Source organism: Hippopotamus amphibius, chromosome 3, assembly GCF_030028045.1.
Source record: "Hippopotamus amphibius kiboko isolate mHipAmp2 chromosome 3, mHipAmp2.hap2, whole genome shotgun sequence".
NCBI classification, from domain to species: domain Eukaryota; kingdom Metazoa; phylum Chordata; class Mammalia; order Artiodactyla; family Hippopotamidae; genus Hippopotamus; species Hippopotamus amphibius.
This window is the reverse complement of record NC_080188.1, coordinates 198,738,531-198,761,033: the sequence shown is the minus strand read 5'-3', so window position 1 is coordinate 198,761,033 and position 22,503 is coordinate 198,738,531. Positions and strand designations below refer to the sequence as shown.

The window sequence follows — 22,503 nt, the reverse complement described above, 5'->3', positions numbered from 1 at the left end:
TTGAAAATATTTATTAAAATGATGATTAAACCTGAAAAAAGAATCACTAGAAATCAGCCCTTTGCACAGTACTTCAAGAATAAACAAGAAGCAAAAAAACAAAAAAGAGAGAGAAAAGAAAATCCTTCCTGCTCTTGCTGAGACCCAGGTTTGGAGGGGGAAGCCTGCCGCCCCGCCCCCCCACCCCAGCCCAGGAGTGTGGCGGTTCCTGGTCACGTGACGGGTCCAGAGCCGTCCAGTCGGAGCAGAAGCCCAGAGCCCCCTCACCAAGCCCAGAAAAAAACAGGTTACCCCGCGGGGACGTGAACTTGGGAAGCTGATGGGAACTGCCGTCTGCAGAGGCAGAGGCCGTGGCGGGAGCCTCTACTTGCCCGAGGGCGCCACGATCTGCTGGACGTGGTGAAGCACGTTGCTGTGGAGCTGGGAGGCCGTGGCTGCAAAGGTCTCCTTGGCGAGGGTCCGGGCGGCCTCGCTGCCGCCCATCATGGCGTGGTACAGCGGGAGGGTGTACTTCTGCTTGCCCTGCAGGAGGTGCGCGTGCACGAGGCCCGTCAGCCTGCTGGGTGGTCTGCAGCAACCCCCCTTGCCGTCTGACAGCCTCGTGGTCGGGCGCCAGAAGGGACGGGGAGCCAGTGCCGGAATAAGGAGCTTCCCAGACACGAGGGCTCATGTTCCAGAATCTTCTTGGAGGCCAAAAATCCCCTCGGCTGGGTCTCGGTATTCACCCTGCCCCCCACAGCCCAGAGAGGTCTACACCCAGGAACAGCAAGCAGGGGACTGGCGCACGGCAGATGCCCAGCGTCCAGAGCTCCGAGTGCTCAGGCACGGCCAAGGCTGCAGCAACCAGATCTAGAGCAGGACGCCCTGCAGCCAGGCAGGGGGACACCCGCACCTCCACATCCGTGCGTGGCAGCCACACCACAGGACGCCGGCACCCAGAGGCTGGGAAGCCTTCAGGGGCTCGAGAACCTGCCGGCAGGTGCCTGCCACCGGGTGAGGGAGGCTGCCCGCGGCGCAGCCCGCAGCCCGGCTCCCACCTGCTCTGGAAGCTCGTGAAGTGGTTCACGCCGAGAGCCTCCCGCCCGGTGCCCTGGGTCCAGCTGCCTCCGAGCCCTCCCCGGTCACAGGCCTCCCCCGGGAGCAGGAGCCTGTAATCTCAGCTTTCCTGGCCTCCAGCCTCTCTCCCGAGACCAGCCCTGCGGACGCGTGAGCCTCCCCGCCTCCCTGCCAGCATCGGGGCAGCGCTGACCAGCTCTTTCCCCTCCGGCTTCCCTGCTGGTCTGCAGAAGCTCCCAGGCCCCAGCCAAGGCCCCCACCCCTGCCCCAGAGAGGGCGGGCCGAGGCCCTGCACCGTGTGCCCGGCGGGGCAGGCAGGTGGGGGCACCCACCTGGCTGTGCAGGAATTCCTTCACTTTCCAGAAATCCTCCTGGTGGTCATTCTTGAGGACAATCTGGCCCCAACGCAGCCGTAGCTCCGCGTTCTGGGCATTTGAGATCTTGGGGTACGTCTCTCCAAGTTTTCTCACGTTCCCTGGAGAAAAGAAACAGGTCACTTGCGACGGTGCCAGCCGAGCCCTGAGCTGAGAAGACCAAGACCGCGCGTCTGCCCGAGGCCCTGCAGGGGCGCCGGGGGCGCTTCCCCCGCTTCCCGGCACCCGCTCACCCTGCTCCTTCTGGCCCGGGCGGGCCCGCCCTGGGCCGCACTCGCCCTGGTTCCCGCGGCTCCCCCGCCAGCCTTCCCTGACGCCATACAGGCCTCCCGCGGTCAGCCCCCTCACGTATCCTGCCCCACGGTCCCCCCGACGACCAATCTGCTGACCGTCGCCGGGCTCGGGCCGTTTTTCTGAGTGACAGCCCCGGGGGTGTTACTTCCGGCCGAGCAGCGACGAAGCCTCCGTGCGGGGGAGCCGCAGCCGCGCGGGCGCACCCCCCAGCCTCCCGCCCCGCGTCTCCCGGCGGCCCGGCCTGTCTGTGCCTCGGATTGCCCCCGGTCCCTGGGGTCACAGAGAGCCACAAGGACCAGACGGTGTCCCTGCCGGGGGAGCCCGGAGAAGGGCCCACACGCGCTGAGGACTCCGAGAGCACGCGCGCGGGCACCTGCGTCCCTCTGCCGACCTGCCTCTGGTCCCGGGCTTCGTCCGCCTGCTGCCCTCCCTCCCACGCCCCGCGGCCGCCTGCAGCCCGCATCACGCGTCTCCCTCCGACCTGGAAGGAACAACCCCCTTTTCTCACCGGGAGGGAGAGGGGATTTCTGGAGGATCTTATCCAGGAAGTACACCAGCTGGTAGGTCTTCCAGGCAGAGGTGGACACGGCATCCACGGCCCCCACGTCCAGCTCCTCGGCCGCCCACAGCTGGGCCAGCTCCTCTGCCGGCTTCATGAGGGAGTCCCCGGGGGAGAGGTCAGGGAGGTAGGGGGGCCAGCCCGGGGTGTTCAGCCAGCGATCAAACTCAAATCCTGGTCGGCAGAAGGAGAGAAGATACCATCAGAAATCCCGGCCGCTTCACAGTCCACCGGCCCAGGCAGCTCCCGAGACCGCAAGCCTCGGTGGGTCCCAAGCTCGTCCCCCAACACCGGCACCACTGCCCCACATGACCACCTGCTCCGCAGGGGCCCGGCCAGCGTGGTGCCTAGACGCCGTCTCGCGAGCCGGCCCCTCTTCCACGTGAGCCTGTTCTGTGCGGCAAATCTGCCGTCAGCGCCACGTGCACGGACGTGGCCACATCCTGCAACCACGGGGGCTGTGGGTCCAGCTGCCTGGGTCCTGCCCGGCCCCGCCCCTCACTAGCTGGCAGGGGAGCTGGCCGCACGGTGCCCGGGACGGGGACGCGTCTGGCGGGCTGCCTGGCCTGCGACGGGGCTGCGCTCACCCTCGTAGGAAGCTGGCCTCCCACGTGCTCTCTAGGCGGGGCCGCGGCCCCGTTCCTGCCCTGGGAGCCCCGCGGGGTGGCGGCCACGGGGCAGAGCCGAGGGTCTGACTCTGTGTGTTGGGACGGGGAAAGGAGGGGGCAGAGAGGAGTAGCAACGCAAAGTGGGGAAAGGAGGCTGAGTGAGGCCCTTCTGCGGGGCAGAGCCTGGGCCCCTGGGTCTGCCCCGAGGTGCCACCCCCAGGGGGCACACCCGAGTCCCACCGGGGGTGAACCAGACCCTGCCCTCCATGACCTCCTAGACGCGGTGGGCCAGTTCCTCTGCTCACCTGGGATGGACTCCACCCTCTTTCTTTTCAGCTCAGGGAAATATTCCAAGAAGAATTCCAGAAAGTCATCAGTTACGATGCTTTGAAACTTAAACTCATCTACGTAGGCCTGTGAGGAGGGAGGGAGGGAGGCACGGTCGGTCTCCCGGAGCCCCCGCAGCAGGGACTCCGCCCATCTCCCCTCACCCTGGAGCTGAGGTACCTTAAGGAAGTCATCAAACTGGCCCTGGTCGCCCACCAGGTGGGCCAGGTAGGAGAGAAAGCAGAAGCCTTTCTCGTAGGGGGTCTCGTTGTACGTGTCGTCTGGGTCGACACCTGCAGGGAGAGCTCTGGACTCACAGAACAGCCTCGGAAAAGAGCGGAATTCAACTTCCCAGGGACAGCAAGGCCAGGAATGTTCTGGATCTGGCCTCTGTCGAGGGAGTTCAAGATGGAACCAAGAGGGGGACAAAGAAAGCAGGCTCCGGGGGGACCGGTATCTCCCCGTGCCCGGGCCCGCCGTGCCCGGGGCTGCCGTGCTCGGCCGGGGCTGCGGGGGGCGCGGAGGCGGTCCTCCGACCCAGCGCCTTCCCGGCCCCACAGGTCACCCCCACGCGGCTGCCCTGCCAGAACCAGGTGGGGTTTCTGGGAACGTTCTGGAGTAAAGTTAACTACCTGCCCATCTACAGGAAGTTCGTGGTCAGAGTCAGGGGCTTCAATTGCACAAAAAGGTTTTAGGCACACAGAACTAAAGAAAAACGTCAGGAGATAAAAATCCATAACCTCGGAGCAGCCACCAGCACTCTGGTGCCGGGCCACGCCCTCCAGAAGGGAAGGTGACCTCACTCTGCAAACCCCATGGGGCTGACCTGACCGGACAAGGGGCGGCAGAGGGACCGCAGGGACGGGACAGGCAGAGCATCGCGGAGTCGCTCAGGACACGCGCCCTGGGGGCTCCTCCCTCCCGGGGGGGGGTACCCTGGTGTGTCCAGCCCCACAGGGGTCAGAGGAGCCCCGACCTGGCTGGATCTGCACGCGCAGCTTGTTCAGAGGGTGCTCCTCGCCCGTGACGGCCATGTGCTGCTGCAGCAGGGCGCGCCCGGTGGCGGCTTCCAAGCAGGTGTAGGCAGGCCCTGCGGAACAGGAAAGCGGCTGGCCCCCCCTCCTGTGTCTCCCGGCCGCCCCGAGGCCTGGGGGCCCAGGGCGGGGGGCCACGGACAGCTGGCCCCTCGGCCTCCCCTGCCACGTGCTGTTAAGTGTAGAGATGGTCATTTGATCTCCCACGAAAACAGAATCTTTTCATCTGACTGTTCTGTCAGACAAGAGAAACTGTCACCCAAGATTTTTTAGCATCTCAGTCTCCTTCTGGCTCCAGAAACGACTGAGGGAGGGAGTTCCCTGGAGGTCCAGGGGTCAGGACTCCGATCTCTCGTTGCCCCGCCGAGGGCACGGGTTCAATCCCTGGTCGGAGAACTAAGATCCCACGTGCCACGGGAGAAAAAAAAAATTTAAAACGACGGAGGGGACGGTGTGGGGGAGGGCCCGGGAGTGCCCCCGCCGCCGCTGCCACTCGCGAGATGCCCTGCGCTGGGCCAGTAAACCCACCTGCACCCCCGCCCCAGCCTCAGCGTCCTCATCCGCACGGGACACACAGAGCTGCGTGCAGGATGCCTAGCGGATGAGACACTCTTGCTCTACACACTCCGGATGAAAGTATAAACTTGTACAAACTTTCTGGGAAGCAGGAGACAATATGTGCTTTAAAAAAAAAAAGTCTTTGAAATGTTCAGGTCCTGAAAGAACGTTTCTAGGAATTTAACTTGATTGAAATTATCTGAGATACACGTAAACCTGTGTAAAGATGTTTGTCAGAGTAATATTTTATTGCAAAATTGAGGGACTTCCCTGGTGGCCCGGGGTTAAGACTCCATGCTTTCAGTGCCAGGGGCTCGGGCTCCATCCCTGGTCGGGGAACGAAGACCCCACGCGCCGCCCCACATGCCGCACGGCGTGGCCAAAAAATAGAAAATTTAGAAAACAAAGATGGTCATGTTATAGTAAATGAAAAGTATGAAAAGGCAAATGTTTTTCCAAACGGGAGTAACAGTACCCCGCGTGCCGCTGTGGGGGCGGAGCGGGGTGTACCCGGCACAGAGCAGGCGCCCAGCACAGGTGAGGGTGCGTGCGTGACGACCCACCCATACAGTGACCTGGGATCTGGGCGACCGCAGGGGACGGGGATGCCGGCTTAGGGCGGGCAGGGCACAGAGCCGGCCGCAGCCCCCGCAGGAGGCCCCTCCGCCGCGCCTTCATCCCGGCCACGTGTCCTGTTCCGCCCCCAGCCCCTGCGGACGTGGGACGTGCAGCGAGGCAGGAACAGTTACGTAAACACAACTCTGTCTCACGTCGGGCTCCGTCACGGGGGCCCCTGCACTACCCCCCCCCCACACACCCACCTGGATCCCGAGGCCTCGGAGGGAGCCCCTCGGGCCCGGGACCGGGGAGGCGGGTCTTCGGGGGCAGCTCACCGAACAGGATGGTGGAGATCCTCCTCTGGGCGTACATGGTGAAGCCTTCGTTGAGCCAGAACTCCCCCCAGTTGGCGTTGGTGACCAGGTTCCCAAACCAGCTGTGGGCGATCTCGTGAATGATGACGTCGGCCAAGGAGCGGTCCCCGGCCAGCAGGCAGGGGGTGACGAACGTCAGGCAGGGGTTCTCCATCCCTCCAAATGGGAAGGATGGGGGCATGAAGAGCACGTCATACCTGCCGGAGGCAGAGGCTGGTGGTCACGGGGGGGCCCGGCCGGGGTGGCGGTGGGGGTCCGGCGAGCCGGTCCGCGGTCCTGCCCACCCCCCGCTGGCTGGGCTCCCTCTCAGGGCCCTTCCCAGTGGGCACGAGGTCGGCTCCAGCACGCCCAGCTCCCCAGAGGCCCACGTGGGTCACACAGACCTCATGGAGCCTCTTACCTAGGGGGCCTCAAGTCTGAAGGTGACAGAGAACGGGCGCGGGGCTGCTTCCGGCAACAGGAACGGCACGTCAGCCACGTCCCGACAGCGCGTCCCCGTCTCCACCCCAGCAGCCGCGGGCCCGCCTCCACCACGGCGACACCCGCCCTCCCAGGGCCCTCCTGGGCCACAGCGGACGACGCCCGGCCTATCCCCCCTCGGGATCGGGGAACCAGCTCAATTTAACAACAGAGACGTGAGCGTCCACGTGATACCACACCTGCCCCACACGTAGGGTCCGAAAAGCTTCTCTCCTGTTGCCAGAAACTCCTCTATGACCCCGTCGTACTCCTGCTTGGCAGCCGCGATGAGGCAGGGCTCGGCCCACACCCGGCTCCTGGAGACAAGGGCACAGAGCAGGCATGCTGCGTGGAGAGGCCATGCCCGACCGGTCCTGAAAGCACCTGCACCGCCTGGGTGGGGTGGGCCCTCCTGGGGCCCTCCCCCCGCCCAGCCTCAGTCCCCGTCTGTAAGGCTCACGGCGAAGAGAGGAGATGGATGTGAAAGCCCTTCATACAGCAGCTCGTGAGGGAAATGCTGGTTTACTCTCAGGAGAGATCAGGAAGGATTCTCACAATGGAATCTTTGGAATTGAAGGACGCTTCAGAGAGAAACAACTCCCGTTAACAGAGAAGTGGAAGCTGCCTTAGAAGCAACGATGGTGCTGCGGTCCGAGGGGCAGTGTCTCCACCCCTTGGGGGCAGGCTGATCCCCTTGCTTTTAAATGGTCAAAAACAAACACAAATCCACACAAAATCAAAACTAGGACAGCAATGACGGGCAGACAGGCGTTCAACGCGTCACTCCTTCCTTCCTGCAGGAACTTTCCGTTATGAACTTTTCACGGTAAAAAGAGGAGGAAACACGGGTGGGGTGAGGGGATCAAGACAATTCAGTCCGAAGGAAAGGCAAGGCTGAGAGGGTCGGGAGGGGCCGAGGCCGGTGTCGGTTCAGGCGTGAGTGACCCCAGCCGCGCCGGCGCCGAGGCCCCCGGACGCACCACAGACCGCTCCCCGCACAGACGTCCCGCGTCGAGGGACAGACGGCCGGGCGGGGGGGTGCAAGGCCAGGGCGAAGGAAGCTTCCGTTTGGCAGCCCTCCGGGGCTGCTCCAGCAGGAGGGGCAGCAGGGCGACCCGTGTCGGGGGTCCCAGCAGCAAATGCAGGCGCCTCGCCGCAGGGAGGAGGCCGCGCGTGCCGACGGGGAACCACGGGGGCCCGCGGCGACCAGCGTCCACGGGCAGACGGGGGTGGCGGGGAGAGGGGCCGAGCTCGGGGCACGGAGATGCCGTGTGACACAGCTGCCCCTGCAGAGCTCGGGGCGACACCATCAGGCTGAGTCTGGGGGGCGGCCCCCGCAGTCGCGCACACAGGAGACACGCTCTGCACGAAAGGGCGTGAGCTTCCCCAGGCACAGCCAGGGGCGAGGACCGAACGGGGGGCACCCACGCCCAGGGAGGACAGACCCACGAGGAGCCCAGGAGGACCAGCCAGGAGGGCCTGCGGCCAGGAAGCGGAGGCCGAGGGCGCGTCCTCAAGTCCCCGCGCCACCCACGCTGCGCAGCGGCTCTCACCCCAGGAGGGTCTGCGCGTTTAGCGGACTGGACTCCAGAGTGGACAGGAAAGAGCCCGTTGGCCAGCTGGGGGCGGGGGCGGCAGATTTGACGGGAGGAGTAAACCACGAGGCGAAGCCCAGAGGACGGGGCGGGCGGGGGGGACGTCAACAGGTCGGGTGAAGACACGGGCTTTAACAAAGAAAGGACCCGTCATGGCGGTCCAGACAGACAGACCTTGGACGTGCAGGACACTGTCGTACCCGGCAGACCAGACATCTCAACAAAGCAGAGCCAGACTCTGGGCTTGGGGCAGGGGGGGCCAGCTCCCTCCAAGGGAAACTGGAGAGACGGTAAAGGCGTGGTTTAAGGGGCACGAGATGGAAAAGTGAGTGAAGGGCGGCCAAGGGCACGGAAACCTCCCCAACGGCTGCATCGCCCTCTCTCTCGCTCCAGCTTTCCATCGAGAAACCAGAAAGGTACACAGCTTCACTGTTTTCTCCGTCTCTCAAACACCCGATGCAGAGTGGAGACGGGATATCGTGAGCCCAGGTTGGACGGGCGGCAGCAGGACAAGCTGGGGGCCTGAGGTGCGGGCAAGAGATGACCCGTAACCCTAAGGAAAGGAGACCCAGGAGGGCACGTGTGGCCCAAAGGGCGAGGAGCAGGCGTAGCGGGACGTGGCGGAGCAAGGCCCCCAGAGGGCGAAGGACAGCGGTAGGTCGGGGGATGAAGGCGGCCAGGCCACTGGACGTTCCTGACCCCGCCCCGTTCACAGGGGTGCCCGCGTCCGGGCCTGGGATGCAGGGTGCGGCCGCGAGCGACAGTGGGGGCCGAGGGGGCGGGGGCAGAAGGGAGGAGGCCGAGAAGCCCCCAGGCCCCCCTCAGCCCAGGAGACACCCACACGGAGGGAAAGGGCCTCAGACGGAGGATAAGACCCCGGCAGAGTCGCCGTCCCCGGAGCCGCCCCGAGCTGCTCCCCGCCAGCCTGGGCGCCGCAGCCAGCGGAGACCGGCAGCCCGTCCTCAGCCGACCACGGCGAGAAGGCTCGGGCGGGCGGGACAGCGGACGCCCAAGACGTTTCCGGTGGCGCACAGGTTTCTCTCAAAAGAAATCGGTCGAGCCGGAACCTCATCGCCAGGATCCCAGGGCAGAAAAGCGCGGGATCTGCCACAGAAACCCCCGCCCCTGAGCTCCAGGTCTGCCACCCGCGCGGCTGCACGGGCTCTCCACCAGAGCTGCAGTTCGCCCACCTGCAAACTGCGCACGGAAACACGTCCCTCGGCGTCGCCTGTAAGGCTCAGAAGGGACCACATGTAAAGGGCCCCCGGGGGTGTCCACCAGTCTCTCCTGCCCAGGGACGCCCCCCGGGGGTAACGGGCATCGGACGGGAGACCTTCCCGCTCGACAGACTCCACTAAGACCCTCCCGCGTGACCCAGGAGGAAGGACTGTCCGCCTGACGGGGGGAGGACTAAGTCTTCAGCACCAGTAAAACGGGTTCCGTCGCCTGGATTAAGTACCACGTCATCACTCCAGTCCAGAGGGTTCCAAACACCCCCGAGATGCGGTGTACTGAGGATAGACTGCCTTCCCGTTGCCCCTTAGGCGCTCGTACTTTTACTAACAACCTCAGCAAGAGTGAACGCCCTAAAAGACGTTCCTCTCCTTGTCCACCCTCCTGCAGCTGCGAGCTGACATGCCTCTGGTCACCTACTGCCCCGTCCACCAGGAATGGATCCCTTGTCTCTCAGGGGCTGGCGCTGTCCTGAGCGCGTGGCTGGAAGCAGCTGCCAACAGGGCCCCACCCATCGCTCCCTCTGACCCCAGGAACGGGGGCTCACGGTCCCGGGGCCGCTGCTGAGCCCGGTCGCGACGCCCGAGGCCTGCTGCCAATCCAGCCCCGCCAGGAGCCGAGGGCCTGGCAGAGGGAAGGACCGCAACGGCGCCACGAAGAGCCGCGGCTTCACGTCCAAACCGACCCTCTCACTTCAGGATGAAGCCACGCTGGTGGGTAAGATGACAGCCAGGAAAAACCTGTGCTCCTGGTCAAGTTTCTTTTTCAGGAAACCTTACAAAATCCTTATTTATCTCCACTTCTCAGAGGCCCCTCTACCACACCTCAGGTCCAGGCCTCTGTGTCCCGAGCAGGCAGAAAAGCAGCTTCCCGGGCCTCTCCAGAGGGAGGCGGCGCGATCAAGGCTGTATATTTCCAGGAATTAAGTGCCAGAGAAAACGGGGAGATTTGGTACAAAGATAAAAAGCGAATACAGGTAGTGAGAAGGTGATTTAGACCTTAAAGATGCTAAGAAAGGTCATCTTCTAAAACTGCAGCCTGAGCTCCGATCTCCCTCTGCAAGGTGGCCCAGGGCGGCCATCACTGCAAGACTGACGGTCTCAGCGCAGAGGAAGAAGGGGGACAGGAGGGAGTGGGGAGGAAGGGCACGTCCTCCGGCCACTCAGGCTGCGCCCTGTGCCGCAGAAAGGCCCCGGACTCGGGAGGCTCCGACGGGCCCCAAGAACCACCCCAACAGGTCTGCCCGCTGGTCAGAGGCCTCCTTGCTCAGAGGTTGGTTCAGTCTTGCCTGTGGGGTCTTGGTCACCTACCTGGGTCCAACTTCAGCCGAAACCAGATCTCCAATGGCCAACGCTATCAGATAGGAGGGGATGGGCCGGCCCATACGGAAGAAGAACTGGTTTGGGCCTCTCTCCTCCCAGGTGTCAGCGCTCATCACGGCTGTGAAGCCGTCGGGGACCTGACAACAGAGAGAGCTCAGCAGACCCCATGTGGACAGCCTGCTCTGCATCCGCTGGGAGGGCGGCGGGACCCGCCACCCGCGTGCAGACGGCCACCTGGCACCCGCCTTGGGAAGCGCAGAGGCGCTGAGGAACTGAACCCGCGCCAGACTGACGGGATCTAGCACAGACACAATCTCCCCAGGTGGAGGGTGTGACAACCTGCCACCTGAAAGGTGACCTGACAGCAGGTATCTTTCCAGTCCCAAGGGCAGGCACACTGGCCCTCAGCCGCTCACCTCAACAAGAGCGGAGTACGTGCTCTTCACCGCAGGGGTGTCGAAGCAAGGGAAGAAGGCCCTGTTCAGGACAGCCTGACCCTGCGTGTACATGAAGGGCTTCCTCTTTCCTGCCGTCTGCTCCGCAGCTAACCAGCAAACCTAGGAGGAGGCGAAAACCTTTCGGGACTGACACCCTGCAGGAGCCCAGCGCGGCCCGGGCCTCCGCCAGCCAGGCCGGCTCAGGCTGGGACGCTCGCTGCCCCGTTATCCAATCCCCCTGGCGTCCAGGCCGAGGTCTGACGTCCGCTTCCCAAGGTAGACGCCACCAAGGGCTCACCCCTCAGCGCGTCCCATGGGCCGTCTCGAGAATTCCTGAGCTGGCCTCCGACCCCCTGGTCCTGTCTCCCTCCTGTGTCCCCCTCACGGCAGTAACTTCTCATCAGCACACAAATACTGAAGAAGCTGCTCTTGAACTTGCGACAAAAGACACAGAAAAGCAGAAGCTAACAGCAGGGAGTCTGATTAATGCATGTTCTCTATCCCTCACATCAACTCTTTCAGGATAAACGTGTTTTACTTTATAGGCATTGGCTGTGATTCTTGTCTTCTGTCGGCCCTTAATCAAGGGCACATCTGAACGATTTTTACAAACCCAAATCCTGTCCGCTTCTAACACAGATGCCACCGTGGGGGTGAGGAGGACGTGTCAGCACCACACGCCCGGGGGAGGTTAGAATATGGTCAGGTGACTCCAGGAGGGTTTCATAGGGGAAGCAAAACTCCCTGGCTGGACCTTCAAAAGTGGGCAGGATTTAGAGCGCTGGAAGGAAGGGAGGAGACTCTCTCCAGGATGTGGACGGCAGCATGAGGGCGGCACGGGGCACGTGGCTCCTGGCAGAGGTGGGCGCGTGCCCGCCAGCTGTGATGAAGGGCTTTGACCACAGAGGCACTGGAGACCAATTTGTAAGAAGCACAAGGGAGACACGCTGGGATGCTGGGGTTTCTTTGCTTGAATGTGTGTGTGTGTGTGAGTGAGAGTGTGAGAAAGTGTGTGGCAGTGTGTGAGTGTGTGAGCGTGTGAGCGTGAGTGAGAGAGTGTATGTGTGAGAGCGGATATGTGTGTGTGAGTGTGTGAGTGTGAAAACTGTCACGAGCCTGCTTCCAGAGTCCAGTACAGACGGAAGCGGGGGACACGGGGGAGACGGGAGCGCCCGGTGCGGAAGGCCGTGCGCTGCGCTTCCGCCCCGCGGCTGGAGGCCAGCACAGCAGCCACCAATCCTGCCCATGCGGCTGCCCTCCATACCGCGGTGCACAAATGACACCTTATCTCTGTGAACTTCGCTTATCTCGGCTCAGTTTTGCTGGGAAACGGAAACTGCTCTAAAAAACAGTCTAAAAGGACTTCCCTGGTGGCGCAGTGGTTAAGAATCTGCCTGCCAATGCCGGGGACACGGGTTCGAGCCCTGCCCCGGAAAGACCTCACATGCCGTGGAGCAACGAAGCCCGTGCGCCACAACTATTGAGCCTGTGCTCTAGAGCCTGTGAGCCACAACTGTTGAGCCCATGTGCCGCAACTATTGAAACCCACGCGCCTAGAGCCCGTGCTCCGCAACAAAAGAAACCACTACAATAAGGAGCCCACACACCGCAATGAAGAGTAGCCCCCGCTCGCATCAACTAGAGAAAACCCGTGTGCAGCAATGAAGACCCAACACAGCCAATAAATAAAATAAATAATTAATTAAAAAAAGGAAGATAAGTCAGCCAGAAATCAGTGTTCTCAACTTCTTTAAAAAAAATAAAGTCTAAGAAACACAACAAAGCCCCATACGTCTAATCACGAGAAAAACAACAGACAAGCTCCAGCAGAGGGGTGTCGCGCTCCTCCAAGCTGTCAAGGTCACCAAAACAGGGACATCTGAGAAACTGTCACAGCCAAGAGCAGCCACGGGAGACGTGACAGCAGCACATGCTGTGGATTTCTGGGTGGGACCCTGGAGCAGAAAAAGACACATTAAAAACTAAGGTTGCAGAATTCCTTGGTGGTCTAGTGGTTAGAACTCTGCACTTCCACTGCGGGGGGCGCAGGTTCCATCCCTGGTCAGGGAACTAGGATCCTGCATGCCACAGAGCACCGCCAAAAAAATAAAATTAACTAATTAATTAATTACAGTTGCTGCACACCTGAAACTAATATAACATTATAAATAAACTATACTCCAATACAAAGTAAAAATTTTAAAAAACACTAATAACACCTTGTACATAAAAGTTGCCCAGTAAATATCAGTTATTATTAAAAAAAAACAAACTACCTAAGGAAATCTGGAAAAGCTATGGACTCCAGTTTATAATAAGGTATCAACACCGGCTCATTAATGGTAACAAGTGTATCCTCCTTGTAACACTAGTAAAGGGTACACAGTGTGTGTGGAAGGGGTTTATGGAGACTGTGTTATCTGCTCAGTTCTCCTGGTAATCTAGACAGCTTGCTTTCTTCTTTCTTTCTTTAGGTTGTGCCAGGTCTTAGTTGCGGCACGCGGGATCTTTACTTGTGCCATGCATGTGGGATCCTAGTTCCCTGACCAGGGATGGAACCCGGGCCCCCCGCATTGGAAGCGCTGCGTCTTAGCCACTGGACCACCCGGGACGTCCTCTAGATGGCTTTGTACATCGTATGAGTGAAAACGACTGAAATGAGTTGGCATTAAGGGGTACCAGGCACCATTTTAGGACACATAAAGACAGCTCACGTAACTGCTGTCAGGCTCAGCTCCGTAAACACTGACTATCAGCCCTAAACCACAAGTCCTTCTCATCTCTTTGCTTGAGTTCTCTTTGGTTTTTGGTTTTGTTGAAGGAGGCTGGCAGGACACACACTACAGAGTCCAAGTCAGGGAGAGGCTGCGACCCTCGGGGACCAAGGTGGGCGCCCTCCCTGGGACGGTGGCAGCGAGAGGAAGGCACAGGCACAGTGCCACCAGTGGAGGCCTTCACGGGGCAAAGGACAGTCCTTCGTCAAGCATGGGTCTCTGCCACCACACCTTAAATGGAAGCTATTTAGTTCCAATATTTAATTTGGGGGGCCACTTTTGGTAGGCACATCCAGGAGGGCCTAATTTTTCCAGTTATCCTATTTAATTTCTGCCCCAAACCAGGAACCAATATATAACAGAGCAACTAAACACGTTTCCAGGTGGCGTGTTATCCCTAGAGGTCCCTGGATTTTTCCTTTGCCTTAGAGGTCAGTCTACATTGCTTTGGACTTTAATTTTTTAAACAAGCTCTACCATGAGGCTTGCTTACTTCTGGAATGGTGAAAGATAGAAACAGAACAGCCCTCTGAGCCAGTTCCAACAGCAGAGGCGGAAGTGCAACCAAAGAAGCAAGCTTGCTTCTGTGCCGGGCAGGCAGCTGTGAGATGTGCCGCCCACCCCGTCCAAGAAAGGCCCGGCAGGCACGCCTGAACTCTCACAGATGTGAGCACACGGCCTTCCCCTTCCTGATCTCCAACACTCGCTGCCTCCCCCCACCCCGGTTAAGATGTGAGTCAACCAACAGTGAGAAAGCCAAGTTACTCCAGAGCCTGGCGCACCCGACTTCAGGGTCTCACTTCCACTCAAGTCCTCTCGTCCAACAAACCCGGGACGTCACAGGAGGAAACGATACTAACGGCCCCGTTTCGACGCGGCTCAGCCCGGGGCGCCAGGAGGGCACCCGGAACAAAGGGCTGAGTCAAAGGGCTGAGTCAGCAGCGGGGTGAGGAGCCGGTACCGGCCGCCCGAGAGCAGCACGGAGCAGCTCATCACCAGGGCCCAGCCTAGGCCGAGCGCGGTGGCAACCCCAAGTTGCGTTCGTGAACCTTCTGCTGTCCGGCCTGGAGGGTGCGGTGGCCTCCTTGGACTGGAGACAGCGATGCCGTGGCGGGGGGGGGGGGGGGGGGGCATCTGGACGAGGAGGGGCGGAGGCACGGGGGGGGCGCGGCGGGAGGGGCCGAGGGGTCGCCTCTGCGGGGCGGGGGTGGGGGGGCGCACTCACCCCGGGTCCCTCGCCGACGCGGTAGGTGAGCCGCACCTGCAGGCACTGGCCGGCGGCGCAGGGCTGCGGGAGGCGCACGCACAGGGCCTGGCCGTAGTGCGAGAAGGGCCGCACGCACACCGGCACCCGCTCCGGCTCCGGCTCCGGCTCCGGCTCCGGCTGCCCCGCGCCCGGCCGCGCCCGCCGCAGCGTCGCCGCCGTCACCTGCAGGCACGGGTGCGAGTCCAGCCGCAGCTCCGCGGCGCCGCCGGGGTCCAGGCAGCGCAAGTCCAGCAGCGCCGAGCCGCTCAGCCCGCGGCTGCCCGGGCCCGGCCCCGGAGGCCCGAACTCGGCCTTCAGGTCCAGGTGCAGGTGCCGCAGCTCGAAGGCGCGGAAGCTGGAGGCCGAAGCCACGTCCTCGGCCTGCGCCGCGTGCAGCCCCCGCGCGCCGCCCGCCATGGCCCCGGCCCGCCGCCCGCCGCCCGCGCCGCGCTCCCGGCAGGCCCCGCCCGGCAGCGCTGGCCGCGCCCCGCCGCTCGCTGAGGCCCCGGGGCCGGCCCCGCCCCGCCGCGCGGACCGCTCCCGGGGCCCGGCCGGGCCACGCCCCCTTCCTCGCGCCCGCCCCTCCCAGCTCTGCGCCCGCACCGCCGGGCCTCGCACAGAAGTGCGAGGGGGCAGTTCCAGGCGACTCGGCCCGACTCCATCCCGATGGGATGCTCCCCAGTCCCTTCTCTACCGGGGTTTCCCGTGGCCTACTCCTCCAGGCAGGCCGCACTGAGCCCGGACTGCAGGGGTCCGGACTGCAGATCGCAAGCTCTATGCTCGCCCAATTATTAGGGCCGTGTCATCTTGGGCAGACCTCCCCCGAGAGGGGACCCTTTCCGAGCCTCTCTGCGCACCTGTAACACAGTAGGAATGACAGCATCTCTCGAGCTAACGGTGAGAACTCAATGGGAAACAGCACGGGACTGCACACCGACGGGGGCCGTCCCGGGACTCCGGGCGCAGGGGTGCCGCGTCCTTCCGCCCAGGGATGCGGACAAGCACAGCAGCTCTATCTACGGCTGGGCGTCAGCTGCGCCGCTTGTCCCCTCCCGACGGGACAGCCCTTTGAGCCGGTGTGCCACTTCCTGCTGTGTTTCTCTCCTGTACCCGTGGTTGCAGTAGCCCTTCTGTGACTAGGAGCCGCTCGACGGTGAGATGTTTACCCATCAGCTAGGAAATAAAATTTTCAAAGAGACAATGTAAGAAGTTTTTCATAAAAGGAAACAGTATCCTAGTATGTGCTTCCTAGTTTTACTGTGTTAAAATACATTTTATTTCATGAAATGCTTATAGCAGATTTTTTTAAATGCCATAAGGTCAATGTTGGTTTCCTTTCTTCCTCCCTCCCTCCCTTCCTTCATTCCAACTTACCGGCTCGTGAAATCCAAAACCTTTGGAAAACCACTTTTCTGTGGCATTGAGCACAGTACTTGGTACTCAGGTGTCCCTCAATACATCTACCTTCAAATTATTCATTCCCTCATGCAATGCAGTTTTGCTGGGCATTGCATATGCCAGCCACTGGCCTGGGTGCCGGTACAGCGGAAGCAAGCCTGGCACCGCCCCTGTCCTGCGGGTGCTCACAGCCCAGCTCACCATTTAACCTAGAGACAAGGAAGGTCACGACAACGCCACGTGCTGTGCTGTGATCTGGCAAGAACAGGAAGCTATAGGAGATACCGGGCCTGATCTTTCCAGGTACGTGTTGCTAGAGGAAGAGGGCCTTTTATCCTTGGCTGCAGAGTCCAACGTCCGTGGAGCTATGCTGTCCACCTCTTCAGCGTTAACTTCTGCCTGGGAATATGAGCCGTCTCACTCCTTCCTTCCCTCTTTCCATCCTTCCTTCTCTCCTTCCCTCACTTTTGAATGCTTAGAATGCAACATATCTTGGACATTTCAAAATAATGGCTGAAAATCTTCTAGAATGGATGAAAGCATGATTCCAAGGATTTAAAAGTTACAACAAATTGCAAGCAAAAATGTAAAAATACATCTACATCGTGATGTTTCAGTTAAATTGAAGAAAACCAAGACATAAAGAAGGTCTTAAGAATAGCCAAGGAAAAAAGACAGGTTACTTATTTAAAAAGTGACAACTGGAAACTAAACCAAACATGACAACTGTTCTCATTAGCAACAGGAGAAGCCAGAGGGTATTATCTTCAAAACACTGAGAAAAAAACCTGTCAACTTAGAATTATATACCCAACGAAACTATGACAGTGAGTCAAAAATTATCCGTACTCTGGCTGTAGGATTCATTTTAATGAACTGTTAGAAAAGACAAATACATCATTTTTCAACATAATCTCCTTGCTTTTCAATACACTTTATCCATCTGTCAACAAGCTTTCATATTCCCCCGTTAAAAAATGTTTTAGGCTGAGCTGCGAGCCACGAATGCACCACTGTTTTCACTTCTTCATCAGAAGTGAATCTTCATCCTCATAGGGCTGCTTTCAGGGGACCAAACAGGTGAAAGTTTGATGGAGCAAGATCAGGACTATAGGGAGGATGCTTTAACACCTCAAAACGAAGTAATCCACGACAGACTTAGGTTTCAAAATGCCTGTGAGAGATGGGTACCAAAACAACTCACGGAAGAGCATAAACAGAAGCGTTTGGATATCTGCAAACAAAATTTGGACCCATACTCTAAGGAAGGTGGAAGTTTCTTAAAGAGAATCATTACTGGTGACGAGACATGGATTCATCACTACGAGCCTGAGAGTAAACAGCAGAGTGTGGAAGGGAAACATCCTCAATCGCCGGCCAAGGAAAAGTTCAAAACTCAGCCATCAGTTGGAAAACTGATGCTTACGGTTTTCTGGGATTCTCAAGGGCCAGTATTGGAACATTATCAGGAAAATGTTCAACGATCAACAGTGCTCATTACAGTGCGATGCTTATTGAAGAGCTGAAGCCTCAACTTCGGATTAAATGCAGAGGACTGCTCTCCAAGGGCACTGTGACCTTGCATGACAATGCACGTCTGCACACTTCTGCCCACACTGTCGACACTCTGCAAAAACTTCGTTTTGAGCTGTTAAATCCTCTTCCGTATAGTCCTGATCTTGCTCGCAGCTCAGCCTAAAACGTTTCTTAATGAGGGAATACAAAAGCTTGTTGACAGATGGACAAAGTGTATTGCAAGGAGACTGGGACTTCCCTGGTGGCTCAGTGGTGAAGAATCCATCTGCCAGTGCCAGGGACACAGGTTCGATCCCTGGGCAGGGAGGATCCCACGTGCTGTGGAGCACCTAAGCCCACATGCCTAGAGCCTGTGCTCCGCAACAAGAGAAACCACTGCAATGAGAAGCCCACGCACCACAACAAAGAGCAGCCCCCGCTCACTGCAACCAGAGAAAGCCTGCATGCAGCAACGAAGACCCAATGATGCAGCCAATTAATTAATTAATTATTTTAAAAAAGAAATTAAGTGAGAGAGCCAAAAAAAAAAAAAAAGAAAAAGAAAAAGAAAAAGCCAAGGAGATTATCTCGAAAAATGATGTATTTGTCTTTTCTAAATGTTAATTAAAATAAATTCTACAGCCAGAGTGCGGATAATTTTTTTGACTCACCCTCGTATTATTCAAGAATGAAAGCAGGGACTTCCCTGGTGGCACAGAGGTTAAGAACCCGCCTGCCAAACAGAGACACAGATGTAGAGAACAAACATATGGACACCAAGTGGGGAAAGCGGGGTTGGGGTGGGATGAATTGGGAGATTGATATTGCCATATACATTACTAATAAGAAAAAAAAATACCAAATTGTACACTTGTACACTCTAAAAAAAAAAAAAGAAATAGCATCTTAAAATTAAAAAAAAAAGAATCCACCTGCCAATGCAGGGGACATGGGTTCGCGCCCTGGTCCGGGAGGATCCCACATGCCTTGGAGCAACTAAGCCCGTGCACCACAACTACTGAGCCTGCGCTCTACAGCCCTTGAACCACAACTACTGAGCCCACATGCCGCAACTACTGAAGCCCGAGAACCTAGAGCCCGTGCTCCATAAGAGAAGCCACCAGAGTGAGAAGCCCGCACGCCACAACAAAGACCCAACGCAGCCCAAAATAAATTAATTAAAAAAAAATGAAGGCAAATATAATTTTTGATGACAAACAGTCTGTGTTCACCATCAAGAGACTCCCACTAAAGAACTTGTAAAGGAATGACTTCAAGAAGGAAAGTGAATGAGATGTAAAAAGGAACAGTGAGCAAAAAAGGGGGACAATTTAAACACTGTTTAAGACAACAGTAAGTGTGTATCAACAATGCCTGCATGAGGGAATCAGGAGAAAACACAAATAGTAGACTAAACGTACATACCAACAGGGGGTGACTGAGGCTGAAACAGTCTAAGCGCCTTGGATTATTAGGAGGAGAGTAGATTTAGGGATAATTGTGAGATTTTTTCCTTAGGTATGTGTATTAAGATTTTAAAGAACATCCCTGAAAGAATATAAAATGAATATAACTCACAAGCCAACAAATGGGAAAATATGTTTTTTGTTGTTTTTTTTTAAATGAAGGGAAAAAAGGCAACGAGCTGGACAGGACAGTACTTACCCCAGGCTGGGGGAGGCAGAAGTCTGGGATGGGGCAGAGCTGAAAAATACCCAGATGTAAGTTACTTGCCAGTGTTCTGGCTCACATACACGTGCCCAACAGTATGGCTTCAAAGTACAGGCAGCAAAAGGTAACAGAATTACAAGGGGAAAGGGAAACATCTGCCAACAGAAAGGTTTATGTATCTCCCTCAGGAATTAACAGATCAAGCAGACAGAAGTTAAACAGACATAAAAATAAAAGATATGTACAAAAATGTCAGTCTTGACCTAATCAACACACAGCAAACTTCACACCCAACAATTAGAGAATATACACAAAACTAAAAATAGGCAGGCCATGAAAAACTCCCAACAAATCAAATTTAACTGCAACACAACCAAGTCAAAACCAGTGCTGGGAGCCCATTCCCCACGCATCACACGCACTCCTTGCACATCTTGTGAAAGGAGGCGCTGCATGCCCCTTGCTCCGGGCGGTCTTGTCAAGGATGCCCGTATGGAGAGCAACGCTGAACGACCGATGGTGACTTCCTTTGGAGCAAAGGGTGAGTCTGCTTATCATAATGGCTGTCAACCAGGGCCGGTCTTGCCCACTGGGAGATACTTGGTGGCTGCAGCTGGCCACGCAGGTGCTGCGGGCATCCAGTGGCCAGAGGCCATGGACGCGGCACCCTACAACGCACAGGACAGGTGCCCACAACTAACTATCCAACCCCAAAGGGCCACAGTGGTAAGGCTGGAAAACGCTGGCTTACACCCTTCCAAGACAGAGGCGGGGAGTCACGCTCACGGCGTAATAAAGGTGACGTCTCCCTCAGCGCCGAAGGCAGGGGTGCTACTGCCCAGCACAAAACCTCAGGGCTCCTCTCCTGCCATGCCGCCCCCTATACCCGCAGGCATCTGGACCCCCCAGACAATCCTACCTGTAAGACACGTGAGAGGAAGTTCTGAGTCAGAAGGAATAAAGGAACGTGATACCCGAGCGGAACCTGGGTCCACACAAGAAGAAGGAGTGCTAGAAATGGAATTGGTATAGAGAAAATAAAATGAATCTTTTTATTTTTAATTGCTCTAACACAGAGGTCAGCAATTTGTTTTCTCTAAAGGGCAGACATTCCAGGCCGTGTCTGCCCTGTGGTCTCTGATGCAGCCACTTATAAGAGCTGCCAGGACAGAACGTGCACCGACAGAACGCTATGGACACTGAAATCTTCATTTCGTGTCATTTCCATGTGTCGTGAAACAGTTTTCTTCTGATTTTTTTTCAACCATTGGAAAAATTTTAAATCCATTCTTCACTCACAGGCCTCACAAAAAGAGGCAGCAGGATGAATCTGGCCCTTTTGCTCTAAAAGATAACCTACCGTACAGAGCAAAAGCAGCAGCACAGTGCTGTGTTCTAACCCTGACGACCACAGGGCGGAGCTGTGACCCCGCCGCCGCCACCCGCGGACGGCGCCTGCAAGAAACAGACGCAGCTGCCCCACGCGCGCCAGCCCCGACTCAGAAACGCACTCTCTCGTGCCAATCTCACACAAACCGTCAGATACTGAGGAAGAAAGGGAGAGGCAGATGGGATCTTTCTGAGGAGCATTTCAACCTTGAAACTGAGGACCCAGCTCCATTATTCCAGAAAAGGACCTAGGGAAAAATTCCTTCCTGCTTGTTTCTGCATTTATCTCAGTAATTAAAACAACTTTGGTGATTTTACCTTTTATTCTGGGCTCTTGTACACCAAAATTAGTTTTAGAATATTTATTAAACATTTCAAATCAGTATTTCAAGATACCCCTTAGAATCTAAACTACCTGGTTTCTATTATTTGCTAAACTTTAAAAAAAAAAGGTATAACTGATTCACTTGTACACCTGAAACTAACACATCACTGTAAATCAACTATACTCCAATAGTTTTTTTTTAATCACATCTTATAAAGCGTATCAATGGATTTCATAAATTTCATTAGGAAACGGGTGATAGGTGTACGGGTACATGATGGTAAAGTACTGTAAAGTTAATCGTAGAATCTAGGTGCTGGGCATACGTGTATTCACTGTTACAGGTTTGATATTTTCATTGAAAAAATGTTGGGGAAAAGGGAGGATGGAGAGAGAAAACGAACTGCTCACAATCTCCTGCTGCTGCGCTGAGTGTGACAACAGGACGGAGAGGGGATGGGAGGCTGCAGGGGCGCCCGGCTGGTGCCCAGACCACCAGGAACGAGCCCACAGGATAAACAGGCGCAGGCGGAGGACCCAGCACACGAGGACGCTCTCAGGTTGCGCAACACCTGTGCCCGAGAACACAGATGGCACGAGGCTTCCAGTAGAAAATCAGAGGAATGAAGTTTGCTTCCGCCTTCACGTCTCCTCCCTGGCCCCCCACCTCCACAGTGGACACATCACCGAGACGGAGCCACCGCCCTCGGGCCAAGCTCCAGCGGCAGGTGGGCAGGCAGGTGGGCGGGCAAGCTTTCCCCTGCAGCGGCAGCTCTCCTAAGTGCAGGACACAGAACGGGGGTGGCCACCAAGGACGAGAGAGGCAAGAAGCGGGGAAACAAATGGAAAGGTTTGGGGAGTTTCCACCTGCTGTTCCGCATGTGGTGGAATGAAATGCCAAGTTCTTCAAAAAGAACTGGTTTTCCATCTTTTTCAAGCTTCTTCTCTTCCACCCCACCCCTCCATTCCAGAAAATGCATCTGTAAGCAAGGGTTGCTTCAGATATGCTGAGTTAACCCATACGATGGCAAAAACATGCCGGCATCTCACACACACGCCCCTCAGACTCCAGATTCGCAAGAAAGGAGACCTTGAGAAATGCAAAGCATTTTATCTGCGATTCCACAAGCCTTCAGCTTTGAACTGTGCTTCTGATAACACCTCCTTACATTTACACCTCTGGTTAAACGAGCTAGAGACTGAAAGACAAACACTCATGAAGGGCCACTAAGTGCGGTACCATCGGTCACCAGCAGAACGCACATCAGAACCACAGTGAGACACGTCACACATACGAGACGGGCTATGATGGTTTTTTAAGGAAAATAAGTGTTGGCAAGGCTGTGGAAAAAGCAGAACCCTCGTGCATTTTATCTCTCCATCCATGGATGGACCCT

At 57.4% G+C, this 22,503-nt stretch overlaps 1 protein-coding gene across 1 annotated transcript; it reads right to left on the bottom strand.

The window, feature by feature from the left end:
• Window positions 1–15,256, bottom strand: RNPEP (arginyl aminopeptidase). Its single transcript, XM_057727268.1, has 11 exons — window positions 14,788–15,256; window positions 10,768–10,908; window positions 10,340–10,488; window positions 6,402–6,518; window positions 5,704–5,939; window positions 4,195–4,308; window positions 3,399–3,511; window positions 3,197–3,305; window positions 2,233–2,457; window positions 1,389–1,531; window positions 1–522 (listed from the first exon to the last, which is right to left on the bottom strand). Exons 1-11 carry the CDS (start codon window positions 15,223–15,225, stop codon window positions 364–366), a joined length of 1,944 nt encoding a protein of 647 aa, XP_057583251.1. The 5' UTR covers window positions 15,226–15,256; the 3' UTR covers window positions 1–363.
• Between the last annotated feature and the right edge of the window lie 7,247 nt (window positions 15,257–22,503).

Coding starts and splice junctions, on each gene's coding strand:
- RNPEP (XM_057727268.1), bottom strand. CDS start 15,225: ATGGCGGGCGGCGCGCGGGGGCTGCACGCGGCGCAGGCCGAGGACGTG. Junction 10,909..14,787: donor GCGTCGGCGAGGGACCCGGG/GTGAGTGCGCCC, acceptor GCCTCCTCCTAG/GTTTGCTGGTTAGCTGCGGA. Junction 6,519..10,339: donor TCGGCTGAAGTTGGACCCAG/GTAGGTGACCAA, acceptor CCTTGTCTCCAG/GAGCCGGGTGTGGGCCGAGC.